This window comes from Hypanus sabinus, chromosome 9, assembly GCF_030144855.1.
Source record: "Hypanus sabinus isolate sHypSab1 chromosome 9, sHypSab1.hap1, whole genome shotgun sequence".
In the NCBI taxonomy this organism is placed as follows: Eukaryota; Metazoa; Chordata; class Chondrichthyes; order Myliobatiformes; family Dasyatidae; genus Hypanus; species Hypanus sabinus.
In genome coordinates, this window is record NC_082714.1 from 24292077 (window position 1) to 24312379 (window position 20303).

The following is a 20303-nucleotide window of genomic DNA, read 5'->3' on the forward strand; positions in this document are numbered from 1 at the left end:
CTTCCTTCCCCTCCCCCCACCTTTTATCTCTGGTGTCTTCCCCCTTCCTTTCTAGTCCTGAAGAAGGGTCTCAGCCTGAAATGTTGACTGTTTGGTAATTTCCATGGATACTGCCTGGCCTGCTGAGTTCTTGAAGCACTTTGTGTGTGTTGCTTACATTTATTGTTTTTCTTTGTATTATTGTGTTCTTTAGCAGTGTGGTGGAACAGAGGGTTCTTGGGGTCCATATCCATAGAACCCTCAAAGATGATGCAATAGTTGATAGTGTTGTTAAGAAGAATATGATCTGTTGGTCAGGTGACTGAATTCAAGCGCCACAAGGTAATGTTGCAACTCCATAACACCCTAGTTAGACCACACTTGGAATACAGTCGGCCCTCCTTATCCGCGGGGGATTGGTTCCAGGACCCCCCGTGGATACCAAAATTTGCGGATGCTCAAGTCCCTTATTTAACATTTATCACTGTGGTGGTCTTTAGGACCCAGCGGAACCCCGGACTTTATTTAACATGTCTGTGTGGTGGACGTTAGGACCTGGCAGCGCAGCTCTGAATCCACAGTGTTTCTGTTCACAAAAATAATCACGATCATGATTGAAAATAAGGTGGAAGTAATAAAGCGATCGCAAAGAGGTGAAATGCCATCGGTCATTGGAAAAGCGTTAGGCTACAGTCGGTCAACAATCGGAACAATTTTAATGGAGAATGTGAAAAGCCCTGCCCCGATGAAAGCTACAATTATTACTAAGCAATGCAGTGGTTTAATTATTGAAATATGTGTGTTTCTTAAGTGTTTTATATGCATAGAAAGGTAAAATCTGTACTATATATTAAGAAAAATGTTTGACTGGCGCTAAATAATACCGGATGTACCTGTTCTGACTTCAAATCCGACTTAAATGTCTCTGATGTCTCTGATCACAGACTCAGGAATGGTATTCATTCATAACCCTGGGACTGCCTGTACTTGTAAGTCATTTCTAGATTACTTCTAATACCTAATACAATGTAAATGCTATGTAAATAGTTGTTATACTGTACTGTTTAGAGAATAATGACAAGAAAAAATAGTCTGTAGATGCTCAAGCAACGAGTGCTGGAGAGAGAACTTCCAGGTTTTCCTGATCCGCAGTTGGTTGAATCTGCACATACGGAATCCACGGATAAGGAGGGCCGACTGTATTGTGTTCAGTTCTGGTTGCCTCATTATAGGAAGGATGTGGAAGCTTTGGAAAAAATGCGGAGGAGGTTTGCCAGAACACTGTCTGGATTAGAGAACAATATTTTATGAGAAACAGTTGAGCAAACTAGGGCTTTTCTTTTTGGAGTGCAGACAGATGAGAGGCTGCTTGATAGAAGTGTACAAAATGCACACATAGAGTGCACAAACTGTGCCTTTTTCCCCCAAGGTGACAATGGCTAATGTAAAAAGACATTTTTTAAGGTAACTGGAGGGAAATATAAGGGGGATGCCGGTGGTAGATTTTTAAAAAACACACAGAGAGTGGGAAGTGAAAGACAGATACCTTAGAGACATTTAAGAGACTCTTAGGTAGGCGCATGAATGAATGAGAAATGGAGGGCTGTGGGAGAGAAGGGTTAGATTGATCTTGCAATAAGTTAAAAGTTTGGTACCACGTCATGGGCTGAAGGGCCTGTACTATGTTCTAATATGGGTAAATGGGATCAATGTTGATTGGCATCACAACTAGCATTGATGAACTGGGCCAAAGAGCTATACAACTCTAACTCGGACTGTATGAATGAACTGTGAGACAGGTGCTTTTGTTGCAATCAATGAACTTTGCTTTGTGTTAACAAACTTTAAACTGAGTGACGGTTAGAGATTTGCAGGGATCTTCATTAAAGCTATTGAAAGAAAATAATACCCAACAGCCATCATCCCCAGTTTCATGTCAACACCTTCACCATCCAACACCTGCATCCATCCATCCCCATCCTCCAGTCTTCTGGCACCTCCAGAGCCAATGCTTCTTGCCATTACTTGACCCACATACACTACAGAATATTGCTGCTTGGCAATCTCACAGAAAACTGATACACATCCTTTCCCACAACAGTGCTGTTCAATGCCTTTCTAGGAACAGAAGCATTTTTAAATCTTGCATGTACAAGCACAATATCATTAATGTGATAAATTCATAGAGATAATTAATCAAGAATTCAAACAAGTTAATCAGACACAGGGTGCTTTTAACAAATTACATTGACTGTCCTTGATTGTCAACTGAATTAGTTGGTGGCATTTTCACTTCTGAGTCAGAATGTTATGGGCTCAAGTTCCATTCTAAGGATCCAAATGCACAAATCTAGGCTGATAATCACTTCTCAACTGTTCAAGCTTCACCTACAAGGCCTGTGGTTTCCTGGTGTACCCTTCTCCCTTTCTTAGGTGAAACATATGGTGCAGTGCATTTTTTTTCCCATCCTTTAGCATTTCTCTTGTATTCAAGAGTCAAGATTGTTCAATATCATTTCCATTACACAAGTGTAAAGGAGAACAAAATAAATGTTACTTAAGATCTGATGCAGCATCAAAAAAACACAATAAGGTAAGGGACACAAATATGACAATAAATATATTCAAGATAGCTTATATATTATATACATACATACTCTCTATGTATGTATATAATGTTATATTATATAAGCTATCTTAAGCTTATATGTGTGAATGTGAGTGTATATAATATTATACAGAGATTGACTGTTCATAAAGTAGTAGTTAGCAGAAGACTATTGGTATATAAAGTTACTCGTACAGGAAATGATAAAGTAGTGGTAGTGCTTGGAGGAGGTTGGTGTGTGGAGGAGTGGGTTAGTAGCTGGAAGTGTTGATCAGACATAATGCCTGGGGAAAGCAACTGTTTTTGAGTCTGGTGGTCCTGGCATGGATACTACCTCGATGATAGTAGTCCATGAGGAGGGTGGATGGGATCCTTCATGACGTTTCTGACCATTTTCCATCATTTTTCTGTATACATTTCCAAGAATGGATGATCATGCTTTGACCATTTTTACAAATGTAGGAATTAGCAGCAGAATGCCACCTATCCCTCGAACCTGCTCTGCCTGTCAGTAAGACTATCGCCAATTTGCTTCTTTCGGTAATCCAAGGTTCCTCATGTATATACCTATAATAACCTTCAATAAAAGTAAATCTTTTCAAGATATTTTCTCTATGACTATTCTGCCCATGTTCCCTCAGATCAAGTTATGTGCTTCATTTGAAAAGACATACAATTTTTTTTTAGAAACATTTAAATTTAAAAAAACAATAAAAAACAACCAACATAATAATCTGCTGTCCATTCAAACATCAGATTTTAATAAAATGCCATCAGTAGATTCCAAAGTTCAACCCCAAATAGAGCAGCTTTTTGATGAGTTTTGCCTATTTAATAAACTAGTAGAAAGTAAATTGGATTGTTCTTTCTATTGAACTTCTTAGAGGCAGTTACTCAGTTCCCAGATGGTTCATAAAGCCTGTGCAAAGTATCAATTACAGGAAGTCCTCTAACTCTTCCTTAGGTCAGGATTTCTGGGGCCTTGGTAATCTCTGGTTATAAGGGGTGAGCAGGAAATCTGCTGATATGTTCTTGTGCCAGAACCTGTTGTTACGTACCCATGGGTATCTTGTCCTTGTCACGTGACAGTGATGTTGAAGATATGCTGGATTTAAGGTAATGGTCTTGTGATGGTGGAGTGACGACATTTTCCCACCAGGAGAGGTCATGTGACAAGTTTTTTTTAAAACAGGGTATAAAAGGAGGACCCCTCCCCGTGAGGAGGGGCAGTTCATGGCTGGATTTGCCATTTTGACTCCATGCCACTGCGTGGTCCAATATTATGACGCAGTTTGGTTGAAAGGTGGAGTTTTATTTAATGCCTAAAGTTTAAAAAGTCATTGCTGGCAGTTTCTTTATAATACTGGCAGTTAAAAATCAATGGAGAGTGAAGATCAGAGTTTGGGAGCTAAAAGATTGAGGGAAGTTGATTTCGACAGTGAAACAGGTTCGACCTTGTTTGATCCTCATTCAGAAGGAATTCGTTGGCTGTGCCCTGGTAACCCCTGCAAATAATAGCAGAAGGGGTTGGGTACAGTCTTGTCAAGGATAGATCAGTGCCTTTAAGCCATTCCATTTTCATCTTCGTAAATTCTCCGGGAAAATTATAGTTCGACTGGGAACCGCAGCAACACGACGTAAAAGAGAATTTAAATCGTCTAAAAAGTCTCTCCTTTAATGGACTGTAATCATTTTGAACTTTTGCAGTACTACTCTGAAGAACTGTTTTTGCAACATTGCTTTAAGAACTGTTTTCGCTTTATTCCTTTAAGAACTGTTTAAGCTGCCGTACAGCAGCTGATTTCCGGTTACGTTAGTTGTTTGTTTACTTTTTGGGGGTTTTTCAGTGTTTAATAAATGTTTTATTTGTTATAAAAAACCCCGCCTCACTTAAATATTTATTGTTGCTGAATCCATAACACTGTGAGGTCTGTGACAGCAGAGGAGCAGGAACTACTGGTGTTCAGTCGATTTCTCTCCTGGACTGCAAAACTGAATTGAAAAGAAGCCCACATAATTATTTTGGCATATATCCAATAACAGTGCTTGGCATCTTTAGCAATATTAGATCTAATCATAAAGGCACATCATCCATTGAAACAAATAATCTGCCAGTGTAGACATGCCGTCTACTTCTCTCCTGTCACAAATGATTGCCATTAATGGTGCATCTGTTAGTAATTTGTCTTTTTTTTGGAACAATGCCTCCCAAAATAATCTGAGAACAATACTTCTTTAAAGCTTGTTGAACTTGAACTATATCTACTTATGTAGAAAGTTCTGTGTCAATGATATACTTACTTGCACACTCAGGATCTGGACTGACTTGAGATGAAATAAAACAATACTACTACTGGCTCTTATTGTCTACTTGGGCAGAGAATCAACACTGAATATTAGAAAAACTTTCAATAGTAGTACAGAGCCAATGAACTCTTTGTTCTTTGCAAATGCTGAAAATAACGAGATAAACTTTACTAGAACTCTTGATAAAGGATTAGGTATTTCTTTTTGAAGTTTACTTTCCATTGGTTGTAATCACAATTTGATTGTTATAAAGACAAAGGTCTACCTTCCTGTGAAAACCCCCCACCTACAGTACAATATATGTTTGCACATAATGGCTTTCAATGACTGTGAAACTTTATATATGAAAAATATTTTTGTAAGTGTGGTTAACACAAACAAGAAAATAATCAAAATAATAAACAACAGCTAAAACTTAGGTTAACTTAGTTCTGGCAACACTTAATCAAATTGTGGGCTTAGCCCCCTGTGCTACTCGCTTTATATCTATTATTATGTGGCCTAGTACAGCTCCATTGTTGTATTCAAGTTTGCTGACAACACCATTGAGGTTAGCCAAATCAAAGCTGGTGATAAATCGGGATATAGGAAGGAGTGGTGCAACCTCTCACTCAATAACTGGAAAACCAAAAAGGTTATTATTGACTACAGGAGGAAGAAGCCAAAGGAAGAACCAGTCCTCATTAGGGGACTGGAGGTGGAGAGGGTCAGTAACTTTAAATTCCATGGTGCAAACATATCCTGGGACTAGCATATAAGCATCATCAGCAAGGCAGTACAACAATGTCTCTAACTTCTTAGAAGTTTCTGTAGTTTCAGCATGTCACCAAAAATCCTGACAATTTTTTTTTACGGCCAGGTATGGAAACACCAATGACAAGGAACTGAAAAGGCTGCAGAAAGTGGTGGATACAGCAATCCATCACAGGTAAAGCCCTCCCTACCAATGAGTACATTTACATGGAGTGCTGCCACAAGAAAACAACATCCATCAAAGACCTCTACCATTGAGGCCATGCCATCTTCTCACTACTGCCATCGGGCAGAAGATACAGAAGCCTCATGTCCTACACTATCAGGTTCAGGAACAGTTATTAACCTACAAGCATCAGGCTCCTGAACCGGCATGGATAACTTCATTCACTGCTATCCTGAACTGATTCTATGACCTGCAGACTCACCTTCAAGAACTCTTTACGAGTCATGTTCTCAGTATTATATTTACTTGTAGTTTGTCTTTGCCTATGTATAACTATTCTATAGTATTTCTTTTTTCCTGTCCAGTAAATGTCAAGGTAGTATCTGATAACATATACATACTTTGATAATAAATTTACTTTGAACTTTGAATTGCCTATAGCAAGTGAATTGCATTAATTGGATGGAAGATTGAACAGACAGCACTGAGCAGACCATTTGGCCCACACTGTTGTGATGATCTTAATACCAATTTATACAAAATGCCTTCCTACTCTGCATCATCCATATCCCTTCATTCCATATTTAAAAGCCTCAAACGTAGGGAGGTGGCGTAAAGCTACACATTGCCAACGATCAAGATTCCATTTCTGCTGCTGTCTGCAAGGTGTCTGAACATTCTCCATGTGAACGTGTGGGATTCCTCCCACATTCCAAAGATGTATGGGTTAGGGCTAGTAAATAGTGGGCATACTATACTGGTGCTGGAAGCATGGTGACATTTGTAGGCTGCCCACAGCACATCCTTGGACTGTGTTGGTCTTTGATGCAAATGACACATTTCACTATTTGTTTCAATCCACACTGACAAATAAAGTTAATTTTTAATCTTTCATTAAATATGTTTAAAGCTCCATCAAACTGCTTGCTTCCATGACCACCCCAGTAACCTATACCATTCTGCATATGAAAATTCTTGTCCCTAATACTGCCTTTAGACTACTCCCCGCACCCCTCCACCAACACTGTAAAAGTCAGTCCTCTGATGTTTAATATTTCTACTCTGGGGCAAAGATTCTGTCTGAACTATCTATGCCTCTCATAATTTTAAAACCCCTGCCAGGTCTTTCCTTAGCTTTGGACACTCCAGGTAGGACAACCCAAATTTGTACAACCTTTCCTTATTGCTTCTACCCTCTAATCTAGGCAGCATCCCGATAAAACTTGCCTTTACCCTCTCCACATCCTTCATGTAAAAGAGCAACCAGGCTTGCACACAATATTCCAAGTGGGGTCTGACTGAAGTTTTATATAGCCAGAGAATGACTTCCTTACTCTTATATTCGACACCCGTACCAATGAAGGCAAGCCAGTCCTCACTGAAGGATCAGAGGTGGAGAGTCTTTATAACCATATCAACTTGTTTCAGTACTTCCAGTGAACTATGGACCGGGACCCCAAGATCCCTCTGTACTTTAATGCTATTAAGGGGTCTTCCACTAGCTGTTTACTTTCTCCAATAATTTGACCTCCCAAAGTGCAACACCTCACACTTGTCTGGATTAAACTCCATCTGTACTTTGTCTGTCCACTGATTTATATCTCACTGTATTTTTTGATGGTTCTTTACACTGTCTACAACTCCACCAGTTGTTGAAAACAATCAGATGATTTAAAAGAAAAGCAGAGATGCTGAAAAATGCAGCAAGTCAGACAGCATCTGTGGAGAGAGAAATCTTTTAGATAAGTGATCTAAAAGATCATTTTTAGATTTTTCTCTGTTTTTACTTACAATTTTCAACACCTGTAGTACATCTTTTCCTTAGGACTTTTAGCGCACAATTACTTAGTCTCAAAGTTCAAAGTAAATTTTATTACTCAGCACATCAAGAAAATAGTAACTATAACAGGATGAATGAAAGATCAGAGTGCAGAAGATAAACTGTACAAATGCAAATATAAATAAATAGCAATAAGAAAAGAGAATGTGAGATACTGAGATAAAGAGTCCTCTGAGATCATTGGTTGTGAGAACATCTCAATGATGAGCCAAGTGAGTGCAGTTATCCCCTTCTGGTCAAGAGCCTGATGATTGAGTGGTAGTAACTGCTCTTGAACCCGGTGGTGCGAGTCCTGAGGCTCTTGTACCTTCTACTGGATGACAGCAGTGAGAACAGAGCATGGCCTGGGTGGTGGTGATCTCTGTTGATCTTGGATGCTGCTTTCCTACAATGGTTTGGAGGGCTTTACCTGTGATGTACTGGGCCAAATCCACTACCTTTTGTCTTTTGTTCAATTTTCCATTCAGAGGTATTGGTGTTTCCATACCAGGCCATGATGCAGCCAGTCAATACGGTCTTCACTACACATTTATATAAGTTTGTCAAAGTTTTAGATGTTATGCTGAATCTCCAGAGACTCCCAAGGAAGTAGAGGCGCTGCCATGCTTTTTTTGTAATTACAGTACATTCTGAGCCCAGGACAGATGCTCTGAAATAGCAATATCCAGGAATTTAACGTTGCTAACCCTCTCCACCTCTGATCCTCCAATGAGAACTGGCTCATGAAACTCTGTTTTTTCTCTCCTGAACTCTATAATTCAGTTCCTTGGTCTTGCTGACATTGAGTGAAAGATTGTTGTTATGACACCACTCAGCCAAATTTTCATTCTCTCGCCTGTATGCTGATTCATCACCACAATAGTGGTGCAATCAGCAAAGTTATTTATTGTATTAGAGCTGTGCTTGGGCACATAGTCATAGGTGTAAAGCAAATAGAGCAGGGGGTTAAGCACATAGCCCTGTGGTACATCTGTGCTTATTGATTAGTTTTGAGGGGATAATGGCTTTGAATGCTGAGCTGTGGTCGATAATTCTGATAGTTTTACAATTTTTCTGGAATAGTTAAAAGAAATACATAATCTAGCTCTGTCCAGTTTGGAAATGGACTATTATTCCCCCTTCAGGAGGTGCTGCTCTACATGGATCCCAATCTTAAATGAATGAAAATTAATATTAGAAGATGAAGTACTTTCCTTGTCCAGAGAATCAATGGACTTCAACGGTATGACTGGATACCAATGAAGATTTTTACCATTTTGCTTAAGGTAAAACACGTTGATCAATCAGGTAACTGAAACACACACAATTCTTCAATACTATACCGCCCTCTAACATTAAATAACCTCCTAAATTAAATGGGCCTTCCAGAAAATACATGGAAAAAAGAACATTTTAAAGGTGAGAAACAGTTAACCTAGGTTACATCATTTTTTTTTGCCAGTCCTGATATTTGCCATTTTTTAAAAAGTCAATCATGAAGTAGCTGTTTCCAGCATTTATTGCCCAGTCCTACTTCCCTTGAACTGGGAAGATAGACATCTCAGAGAGTACTATGGTCACTCACATTGCTGTGGATCTAGAATCAAATATAGGCCAGCATATTCCTTTACCTAAAGGACCACAGTGAAACCAAGACATACCTCATTATGGGATAGAAATACAGTTGATTCCGGTTAATTGGGACACAGCAGGAGCAGTACATTTTGGCCCAATTAAGCAGCTACCCCAATTAGACTAAGTTTCATGGAAATGTTAAAAAGTATTACAAAAAGATAACCTACTGTTTAATTAAGTAACAAATATGTACTTAAATGAAATGTAGAACTAATTAGAACAGTACCTATACCACTATAGTACTATAAAACTGTGTATTCGTTTCTAATAGTTATTGACAGAGGAATTCATCCAGTGTACGCTGCTGTGTCCTTATGACTGACTGTAAATGAACAAAATCAGCACAGACAATGGACTGCCTTCATACAATGCTTTTGACAATTGCATCCTCCAAATCTTCATTTTCATTGTAATATTCAAGATGATTGGCAATACCTTCAAGTTCATCGAAGTACGTAACTTGAAGTAGTGAAATTATTTCATTTTCACTCACAGTCGTTTCTGGTGTCTTCAAGCCAAAATACTTGAAACTGTAGTGAGCAAAACTGTTCTGAATTGTCTTACTGCTTATCTCTCACTAACTATCAGCAACAAAAATCACTGATTTTTGAACACAAACACATGCTATTTATTATCTATTTATCTATTATGACGCTATTTAAAAACTGTTAGCTTAAAGCATGGCAGTTGTAACTAACGGCCACATAAGCACATGTGACTGATGCTGGTTGGAAACTTCAGCAAGTCTCTTGCCGAAATTAAGTGGCATAGTATCCCAAATAATCAAGGAAATCCCGGCTATTTTCTCGATTAGTTTGAGTTCTTTAAGAGTTGTTCCAAATGGGGGGGGGAGGGGGAATCTGTACTATGACTAGTTTTTAAAAAATTTCTATCTTTGCAATGTTATAACAAATATGCGTCCTTAGAAGAAATTAAGAGATATTTTGGATTGTAAAGGACAATCCTTTGAAATACAACAGCTGGGTGTGTGTTTAGCAAGTTTCAAAGATAAATAGACATAACATTCCTATTTGGAAAAAAAAGTTATGAACACAGGGAATCATCACGTTTTCCACAAAGTTTTTAAAAAAGTATTGAAATCAATTAATGAGAAGCAGCAAAGTAGGGTCAACATCAGTGAACTTAGTTAAACTTATATTCCTTTAGAACAGCAGGAGATGGTGGGAAAGATCTCTACTGCAGTACAAATCCATAGCACAGAAATTTTCAAAGAGGACACTGCTTGGAGGTTTTTTTAAAAACTCTAAGCAGCTCAATGAAAACTGGTTCCTACTTCATTTTTCTGTGACTGATAATTTTAATGTCATGTTGCTTTACAATGTTGATGGGGAAATTATGTTTCATTACTGGCCTTACTAGCCACAGCAATCATTTGTAATTTTAGAGATGATAGGCTTTAGCTCAGATCACCCAGATTTACTTATGATTTTGTATTAATTTTGACAATTTGAAAAAAATACCAGGCCACAGACATAGTCGGCTATGGAAACTCAACAGTTCCAAGAATATTCAACATCTAGAATGCTACACAGCCTGGGCAACATCAGCAAGATTATGAAGTACTTTTGTGCCTTAATTATTGTGGGTAGCTGTTCAAATCTACTGATTTTAATGCCAAATTTATGAATGGTGAACAAGATTAAAATAATACTCTAGAGCTCATGCAGTATGATCGTTGGGCTGAGATGACCAGCTATCACCAAACAGTAACTTTTGCTTGTTCAGGTATGACTCCGACCAATGAAGAGATTATTTTTAATTTCCATCAATTTCAGGTTTATTGGGCACCTTTCAGTGACTACAACCTTAATGTGGAAAAGAAGTTATTCTGACCTCATCTCTGGAATTCTCATCCCATGTTCATATTTGGATCAAAACTGTAATTATGACTGAGGCTAGAAGAATTCCCAGAGAGGATGACCAACAGGGACATGGACCATTTGAATATCTGTCTATTAAAGCAGGTTCATGGCTACACTTGCAAGTTTCCCTTGAAACATTAATGATCAGTGTGTGTCACTCAAAGCCAACAAATTTAAATTCCTGCACAAATTCCTAAACAAATCTAAGTGCTTCTGGCAGACCACAAACAGAACTTCAGGAAGAAGTTATCAGTAACTAAATTGGGAATAGTCTGAATACATGACAATTCACTCACTGCTTTGAGTTCATTTTGATTACAGCAGATGCAGCACATCAAAGCAATTTCCCAGTGCTTGGTAGGTACCAATACTCTAATGGCATCAGCCAAGGAGAATCTATCTTCTTAATCTTGGAGGACAGATACTCTTCACTTTCAAAAAGATGTCGCTCAGACCCATTAGAAACATAGAAGGCCTATGCGACTGCGCGACTTCACACCGACTGCGCGTAATAACAGCCGTCCGGCAGCGCTTGCGCAGTACCAAGCAGAAGCAAAAGCAGAAATCTACAGCACAATTCAGACCCTTCAGCCCACAAAGCTGTGCCAAACACGTCCTTACCTGAGAAATTACTTGGGGTTACCCACAGCCCTCTATTTTTCTGAGCTCCATATACTTGTCCAGGAGCCTCTTAAAAGACGCTATCATATCCACCTCCAGCACTGTCGCTAGCAGCCCATTCCACGCACTGACCACTCTCTGCATAAAAAAAACTTACCCCTGATATCTCCTCTGTACCTACTTCCAAGCACATTAAAACAGTGCATTCTCGTGCCAGCCATTTCAGCCCTTGGAAAAAGCCTCTGACTATCCACGCAATCAATATCTCTCATCATCTTATACATCTCTCATCCTCCGTCGCTCTGAGGAAAAAAGACAGAGTTCACTCAACCTATTCTCACAAGGCATGTTCCCCAATCCAGGCAACATCCTTGTACATCTCCTCTGCACCCTTTCTACGGTAGTCTCAAAAACCCACTTCCTCATGTCACATAGAGGAAGCCAAATTAGTTGGCTACTTGCAAATCTGAATGGGGAATTTGACTGTAGAATTTTTCCTCCTTTTAGTTGCTAAGCAATCGTTGTCACCAGGTGGCAGGACTGAGAGTGATGTAATGATTTATTAGCCGGTTAGCACTATCTACATGATGTGGTTGAGCACAAACATAATTTTTCATTGGTACTGTGATAAAGTTTGTTCTTCATCTATGCATGCACCACTCCTGGTATATCTTATAACCCTTATTGAACATGGATTAGTCAGATGGCTTGATAATAATGTAAACAGGAGGAATATGCTACACTCAACAAAGAGCACTGATTCATCTGCAGAACAATAGAAATGGGTGGTAATCAGTAGGGTGCAAGAGGAGGATAAAAGTGTACAAGAATTAGGGAGTACAATACAAAATAAAAGCCATTAACTACTGGGTCATCGTTCAGAAGATGACTTGTGTCCCAATTTTCCAATGCAGCCCATTTTATGCAAAACTACTCATTACACCATACAGTACAAAGTGGTGGGCCTACTGGAACAGTTTCCCCCACCGCATCTATCTCCTTTGCCAGCAGAGACTGAAGAAAATCTGCTGTTCAGATCCTCAGTGGCTGGAAGGCCTAGGTCATGGATAACAATTGGGAATAAAAATCCCTAGTTAACATTGTGACAGTAATAAATCAATACCATGTGTGGCTAATTGTACCTTCTATAGCTACTCCAATGGCATCTTTAAAATAACTTAGACTGAAGATCAATCTTGGAGAATTTTATGCTCTCTAAACTTCTGCACTCACCTAAAGCCATTTTATTCACTTTTGATGCATATTTGCAGTTTGTATTTTTCTCATAATTCTATCTACTTACAGCAAAATATAACAATGCAGAATATTGAAGATGAGTGTTGCAGATTTATAGAACATTGCTCCATCTTAAATCTGTGGGAGGCAAACAAAACTGTAGACGTCAGCTATTATTCTTTGAGGAAGTTGCTTTGTGAGTATTAGTCCAGTGGTTATGATAAATTAGTGGTTCATACATCATTTCCTTATAAACCACTGGCAATAATTCAAAAATGATGTGCACAAGAATCAACCACATTGCTTATTTATCCAAGTATGAGCTAAGTCTTTCACTGTCCCAGTTATGTTCTGCTGACTACAATAATCAGCAATAGAAAATGTATTTTGGTGCAAAGACTGTGTCAGCATTCCAGTAGCCATTTATTGAAATTATTTCGACACTCACCACAGAGCCCAGCATCCAAGTGGTAATGACAAGGCTGGCATATTTACATTCATGTTCACTCAGAACTGCTAAGAGGATGATCTATTATGGCTTCCTCCTGACGTTACCCCCATTGCAAAAATAGTCCTCTACCCATTTGATTCACTTCAAGTAGTAGAAGAACCATGAGCGCTGGATAAAATATGGGCCCTGGCAATCCGAAAGTGTCTCAGCTATAGTGGTTAAGATTTGCATTCGAGGACCTACTATGCATTCAGCCAAGTTGTCTAGCATAGTTACAATGATGGCATGTTTCTGATCATTTGAAATAAAACATACTGTTCACAGAAAGCAAAAAGACTAATTACTGTCCAATCAATCAACCCCGCAAACAAAGGTCCAATTTAGATTTCACTAGGACCACTCAGCTCCAGACCTTGGCCCAAAGATACACCAAAGAACTGAATTCCAAAGGTGAGGTAACAATGATTACCCTTTATATCCTGACAGTGCTTGATCAAATGTGGCATCCAGTAAGGCCAAGACTCTCAATAGCTTTGAGGTAAAATATTCCAGTGGTTGAAGTCATATCTTGCTTAAAGAAAGATTACTGTAGTTGCTGGAGGACACTCATCCCAGACTCAGGACATATTTTCATGTATTGCTTAGGGCATAATTAGGCACAACACTTTTGTTGCTTTATTAATGATCCACCTTCCATCATTTGCTGGGGATGTTCACTGATAATTACACACATTATTTAATTCTTTTTGTATTTCCACAGCAATTGAAGGACAGCATGCCTACATTCAGAAAAAACCTAGACAATATTCAGGCATTGTCTGAAAAAGATTGAAAGTTGTTTAATATCATTTTCTGTACACAAGTTTAAGGAAAATGAAATAATTGCTACTCTGGATCTGATGCGATACAAAATAAAAACATAAAAGATAAAGAACACAATAATAATAGTAATAAAAATGCAAAAATATAAATTTGTAATATAGTTTCCATACATATATCGATTCTATGTTAGTAAAGTGATGGTAGGCTGTATATAAGGTAACTAACGTGGTAAATAATAAAAGTAGTGACGAAGTTAGTGGGTGGAGGTGTTGATCAGCCATATTGCTTGAGGAAAGTAACTTTTTTTTTACTCTAGTGGTCCAAGCGTGGGTGTAACATAGCCTCCTCGCTAATAGGAGTGGGACAAACCGTTCACGAGCTGGGTGCTTGGGATCCTTCATGATGTTACTGGCCCTTTACCAGCACCTTTTCATATACATGTCCCTGAGAATGGGTAGGCAGGTGCCACTGATGCATTGGGCAGTCTCGACTACCCATTGTAGAGTCTTCTTGTCCACCACAGTGCAGTTTCCACACTAAGCTGTGATGCAGCTTGATAGGATCCTCTCTACTCCATATCTGTAGGATGGTGTGAGTATGGATATGCAAAGTCCAGATTTTTTTAGCCCCCTCAGGAAGTAGAGGCTTTGGTGAGCTTTCCTGACTGTGTTGGATGTGTTCTGGGACCACGAGAGGTTGTGCATATGAAGTGGAGTACTGTTGACATAAGGGGGGGGGGGGGCGTGTAAGTGGTGCGAGTTCTCCTGAAATCAATAACCATCAAGCTAATAACTGTCTTGTCGACATTGAGGAAGAGATTATTTTCCTGGCACCAGGCCTCAAGCTCTTCCACCTCCTCTCTGTAGGCTATCTCATTGTTGTTGGTGATGAGCCCTCCTACTATCATGTCATCAGTGAACTTGACAATGTGATTTCTTGGGCGTTTGGCCATGCAGTCTATTGTGAGCAGAGTTTACAACAATGGGCTTAGCACACAGCCTTGGAAGCCACCTGTGATGAGGATGATGGATAGGGAGGAGTGATTGTGCATCCTGACTATCTGAGGTCTGTCCATTAGGAAGTCCAACGCCCATTTATACTTAAGACCAAGGCAAAGGAGTTTGTTCACCAAGGTCTGTGGGACAATTACGTTGAATACCAAGCTGAAATCCAGAAGCAGCATAAGTGTCCTTGTTTTCTAGGTGCCAGGGCCAGGTGCACGATAGATGTTATGGTATCTGTCGTAGAGCAGTTCTGTAGGTAAGTGTATTGGTGAGTGAGTGTCCAATGCGACAGCAATGGAATTCTTGATATGTGTCATAGTGGGTGATGAGGGATGGAGATTGAGGTCACCACTAAATGAACACTCAATATGAGCAGCTACAAAAATATTGCAACTATTAAAGCAGGTTAGGTACCAAATGACAAGTGGTTTGCCTCCAAAAGCTCCAAAAGGCATCTACAAGGCACAAATCACAAGTGTGATGGAATACTCTCCATATGCCAGCTCAAATTACCAGCAATGCCAAGATCTCAAAAGGTGAATTAAAATGAGGAAATAAAAGACAAATTTGAAAAATTTAAAAACCTTTCATGAGGAATTTAAGAAAGAGACTTAAAAATTGAAATTGTTCTTTACTGGATCGAAGTAATTGTTTGGCATTGCACAAATACCAGGTCATTAAAAGGGATCTTGTATAGTTAAGTACAAATTATAAATTAGTTTAATGTTTTTAAATCCTTCGTGTTCTTTAAAGAAACTAGCTGGTTAAAGGAAGCCAATTGTTTGTACGAAGTAATGGGTCAATAAGTTCTGGAGACTCGCAGCTCAGAATGGCTTTTTTTTCCATTTTAACTTCCTGGCTGAATTGTACATTATTAACTGTAAATTCCCTGTTACTTTTCCTGAAACATTTGGACCAGTATTTCACTTTATACAATAAAAGCTAACCATAGGGGGAAAAAAAAGCTTCAGAACATTGTAGCTGGAAGCAATCTACGGTGCATTTAGCTTATGATGGCTCTGATACTGAAAGTAACAGAGGAACCAATGAACTCAGAAGATGGAGGTGGTTTTCCTTGTGACACCCAAGGGGATTGCTTGCTTGTTCCCAGTAATCCTGGTGGATTCAGCAATCTTAAAATGTTGTTACTATGGCCTAAATGTACAGCATGAGCCTTGACATGTCCCCTTATGACTTTGCTTATGTCCCCTCAGGCTATATTGTTACCATGGATGTTTTCATTCAGTCCTGTGAACATTCTTGTTCTCTTATCCTGATCCTGCAGCCTCGTTTTCAACTATAATTACTAAAATACAATTGGTAATTATGCCCTTTCACAATTTGTATAACTTTTAAATTTTTAAATGAAATAAAACAAGTCAGCAAGAACGTTGGCAGCAGTTTAAAAATACTCTTTGTAAGTTGCAACAGAAATATAAACACTTGGTGGACACAAAAGGCATACAGGTTCCTACAAATCCAAAGTTCATGCAAAACAAGTTTTCCCTGGAAAGGCTGATGTTACATTTAACTAGTTCTGAGCAATTTTATTGACAGATCCAAGGACTTTACAAATGACACTGATCCGTTTAGGATCTTTGATCAACATTTCTGAACTTCTTAACCATTTCAGGTTTTGTTATTTGAGTGTAAAACTACTTTGCTCATTTTTTAAAAAATCTACTCAAGCAAAGTCCTTTACCATATAACACAGCACAGATATGATTTTCTTCATTTAATGAATATGCTTACAGAACACGCCTACAAGATCTTATTAATCAAATAAATAGCAGGAAAGTTTATATTATCTAACAGGAAAGGTTATCATACTGTAGATTTGGTCACAGAACACACCCCTACTCAATGTTTCTGTTTCCTCCCCCAAACAACTGACAGTGCAGGCCAAACTACAACTATAGACTTTGGTGAATCAAAATAATCATTTTTGTGTGTACACTTCAAACTGTTTACTCCAGACTAAGACATTTGACTTTAACGTAAAAGAAAAGACAAACATTCACCTGATTTAAATTTACTTCGTAATACAATGGTCCTCTTGGGTTCAAGCAGAGCCATCTGCTAATGCCTGAAATCCCACAGAATCACGATATTTTGCTTTTGATTTGTAATTTAGTTCCATTGAAATACACAGAAAATATGTCAGGCATCCAGTATGCACACCAAAAGCCTGTTACAGGACTGCAGGAGTCTGCTTTTGAGAGGCAAACCAAGACCTTGCTATCGTGAGAGTACCAATCAGAGCCGCCCCGGTGCAGAAAGCAGTCAGTGAGTCAGCCCCTTTCAGGAATCCTGCCAGACACCAATTATCACAGGAACTGCTGCTTTTGTACTCATGATCTTAAAGGTCCTTGTGGTCCGTAGTTCCAAAAGAAAGATTAAATCATTGCTTTCTTGTACTGGCACATAAGCCAGTTAAGCTCTTACAAAAATGTCAATTTTCATAAAACTGCTTCAGCTTCTACCCCTCACAATAAGTTGAGAGGTCATGTCAGATCCAGTTTATAGCAAGGCTCACTGGACTGACAGTCACCAATGAAAGCTAGGCATGTTAATATTGCAAAAGAATCTGTATGTTTAATGCTTGATCAATCTGGCTTCTATTATGCAATCAGTGCCTGAGCTCTAATAGCATTTAAATCTCATTTCTGAACCAAATGGTTCAAGCTTAGATTGAGAAATGTGATACCCAGCAAGCTAACCACTGCTTAGTCAGGAGAAATGCATGTGGTTTCAGAGTGAAATTAGTCAAGCTAGACACAATCAGAACTATAATCGTGTCCCAATAAAAGTGCACAGGATTAACAGAAGAGACACTGTACCTCTTGAAACAAATTTTCTTGTAAACTTTTCACATTAGTTAGGCAAAAATAGTTAAACAATCCACTTTGATGCCATTTTAATATTTAGATTCACTCTGTTCACATTGGAAATGAGATCATGAGCCCAGTAAAAACTAAATTTTCTAATACCTACTCACATAGCCGCACTGGCCATCTATCCAGTATAGCGACCAAAATAAAAAAGAAATTGGAGTAGAATTAGAATAAAGAAAATTGGTTGGTTAACATCTGTTGATTGCCAAAGTAATTTTTTCTCTGATTTGAAGTATTTATTATACAAATTTTAAATTAAATACTATTATTTAGTAATGGTCAGGTTTTCCAGCAGGAGCAAAGATAGAACTGTTACCACTTGAGGTCACTACACTATGAAAGTAATATCCGGAATACTCAAATGCAAAGTTACATACTTTGATCCAGAAGTCACTCTCACTGATTCCACCAAGCTGCTTTATAAGCCTCTCCAGCATAATCTTGAGAAAGCAGTGAACTGATAAGAATTTCAAGTATTCCTAGATTATTTTCAATGTAAAAATGTTTTGAAAATTTAACAATTTATAACATGAAGCAGGAGAATTTTTTTTTAAATGGTGCAACCTGCAATTGCTTCAAAAAATTCAAACTATAAATATTTTAATATTGTTATTTTAAGAGCGTGATATTTCAGCATTTACTTTAAAAATTAGAGGGGAAACCTTATGGAGGGCATCAAATCATGGAGGGCATTGATAGTGTGAGAAAATTAAAAAAAGAAAAGGCTATTCACACACAAAATGCTGGAGGAACTCAGCAAGCCAGGTAGTAGTTATATAAGATTTTGGGCTGAGACACAGCTTCGACAATCAATATGATCTGGGCTGATCATCTGTCTCATCCACCTTCCAGCTCAATCCTCATCTTTCACTTCCATTAGTGCCCAAAAATCTATTAAAACATAACCTTGAATATATTAACAATTGAACATCTACAGTCTCTCTGGAGCAGCAAGTTACAAAGATGCACAACTCCTGAAGTAAACAAATTGCTCCTCAGCTCAGTTCTGAATTGCTGACCCATTATCCGAAAATGATGTCACTTACTCTAATACATTCTCCAACCAAAGGATATATCTCTCAGCATCAACCCTTCAAAACCTCTTGTTTCAATTAAATCATTTTTCATCCTCCTAAACTTAATTACAGGCACAAGATGTTCTACGTTCCTCCATTGAACAAGCTGACACCTCTGGAATCAATCTTCCACTCCTTCCATGCATATCCTTCCTTTGTTGCTGAGATCAAAAATGCTGTGCTAAATGTATTAAAGTTCCCTAAAAATTCAGCATGATCTCATACAACTGCACTCCAAATTACTTATAATAAAAGCCAACACACACTATTTGTCTTCATAACCTCACACTGTACCTGACTGTTTATGTGCATCGAAACCTTGGCTTTTTAAAAATGCTTTTTCACTAATATATTTAGACAGACGTTAGAGCTCTGCTGATTGTCAGAAGGCCTGAATATAACACATCTTTATTAACTAATATATTGGGATTTCTATACTGATGCAAGCAAAGATACATTTTAGCTGAGTACATTAACAGGGAGTGTTTTCTGTTTTGTGTTGTGAAAAACAGAATTCCATAGGCATGAGGTAATAATCCTTAAACTGGGGTATAACTATGACCTGATGCTTTTCAGAATTGAATTTAACCCATAACGAATGTTTGTCTTTTACTCATGTGGTGTTGTCTTATCTTGACAATCTGCAAATGGGAGGAGTGATTAGTTACCTGGCTAACCAGGTGCGATTTTCCAAAATATTGTACATTTTTGAAATAGAAGTTACTTCTGCTGTACAATACTATGCAAAATTAACTTCAAATAGTGATGCATCAATTGAGGCCATGACCTTTTTTAAAATGAGGTAACAAGTGGTACAGAGAACACAGTACAAGATAGGAACAGGACATCTCAGAGACAGTCTGGATAGCCCTTGATCTTAACCCTGTTCACTTCTACAATCAGATTCAATAATCAAGAAAAAAATAAACCACTTTTGAGCAGGTAAAGGGCAAAGAAAATGAATTGAAAATAATGCTAAATTGATCAAAACTAGTTTTATTTTTTTAATAGTGAAACACTCAACAAGAAAGAATGATACGTAAACAATA

The 20303-nt window shown here is 38.3% G+C and overlaps 1 protein-coding gene across 6 annotated transcripts in view; it reads right to left on the reverse strand.

Annotated features, from left to right (window-relative positions):
* Positions 1-20303, reverse strand: part of mrtfba (myocardin related transcription factor Ba) — a 233184-nt gene that overhangs the window by 78772 nt on the left and 134109 nt on the right. Inside the window, exon 1 of one of the 6 annotated variants that reach the window (XM_059979313.1) lies at positions 17306-17484. The exons of the other annotated variants lie outside the window; for them this stretch is intronic. Within the exon in view, the coding sequence (XP_059835296.1) occupies positions 17306-17360 (55 nt within the window). The 5' untranslated portion in view covers positions 17361-17484. Of the gene's footprint in view, positions 1-17305; positions 17485-20303 lie in introns of those variants that run through there. 6 annotated transcript variants of the gene reach the window in all.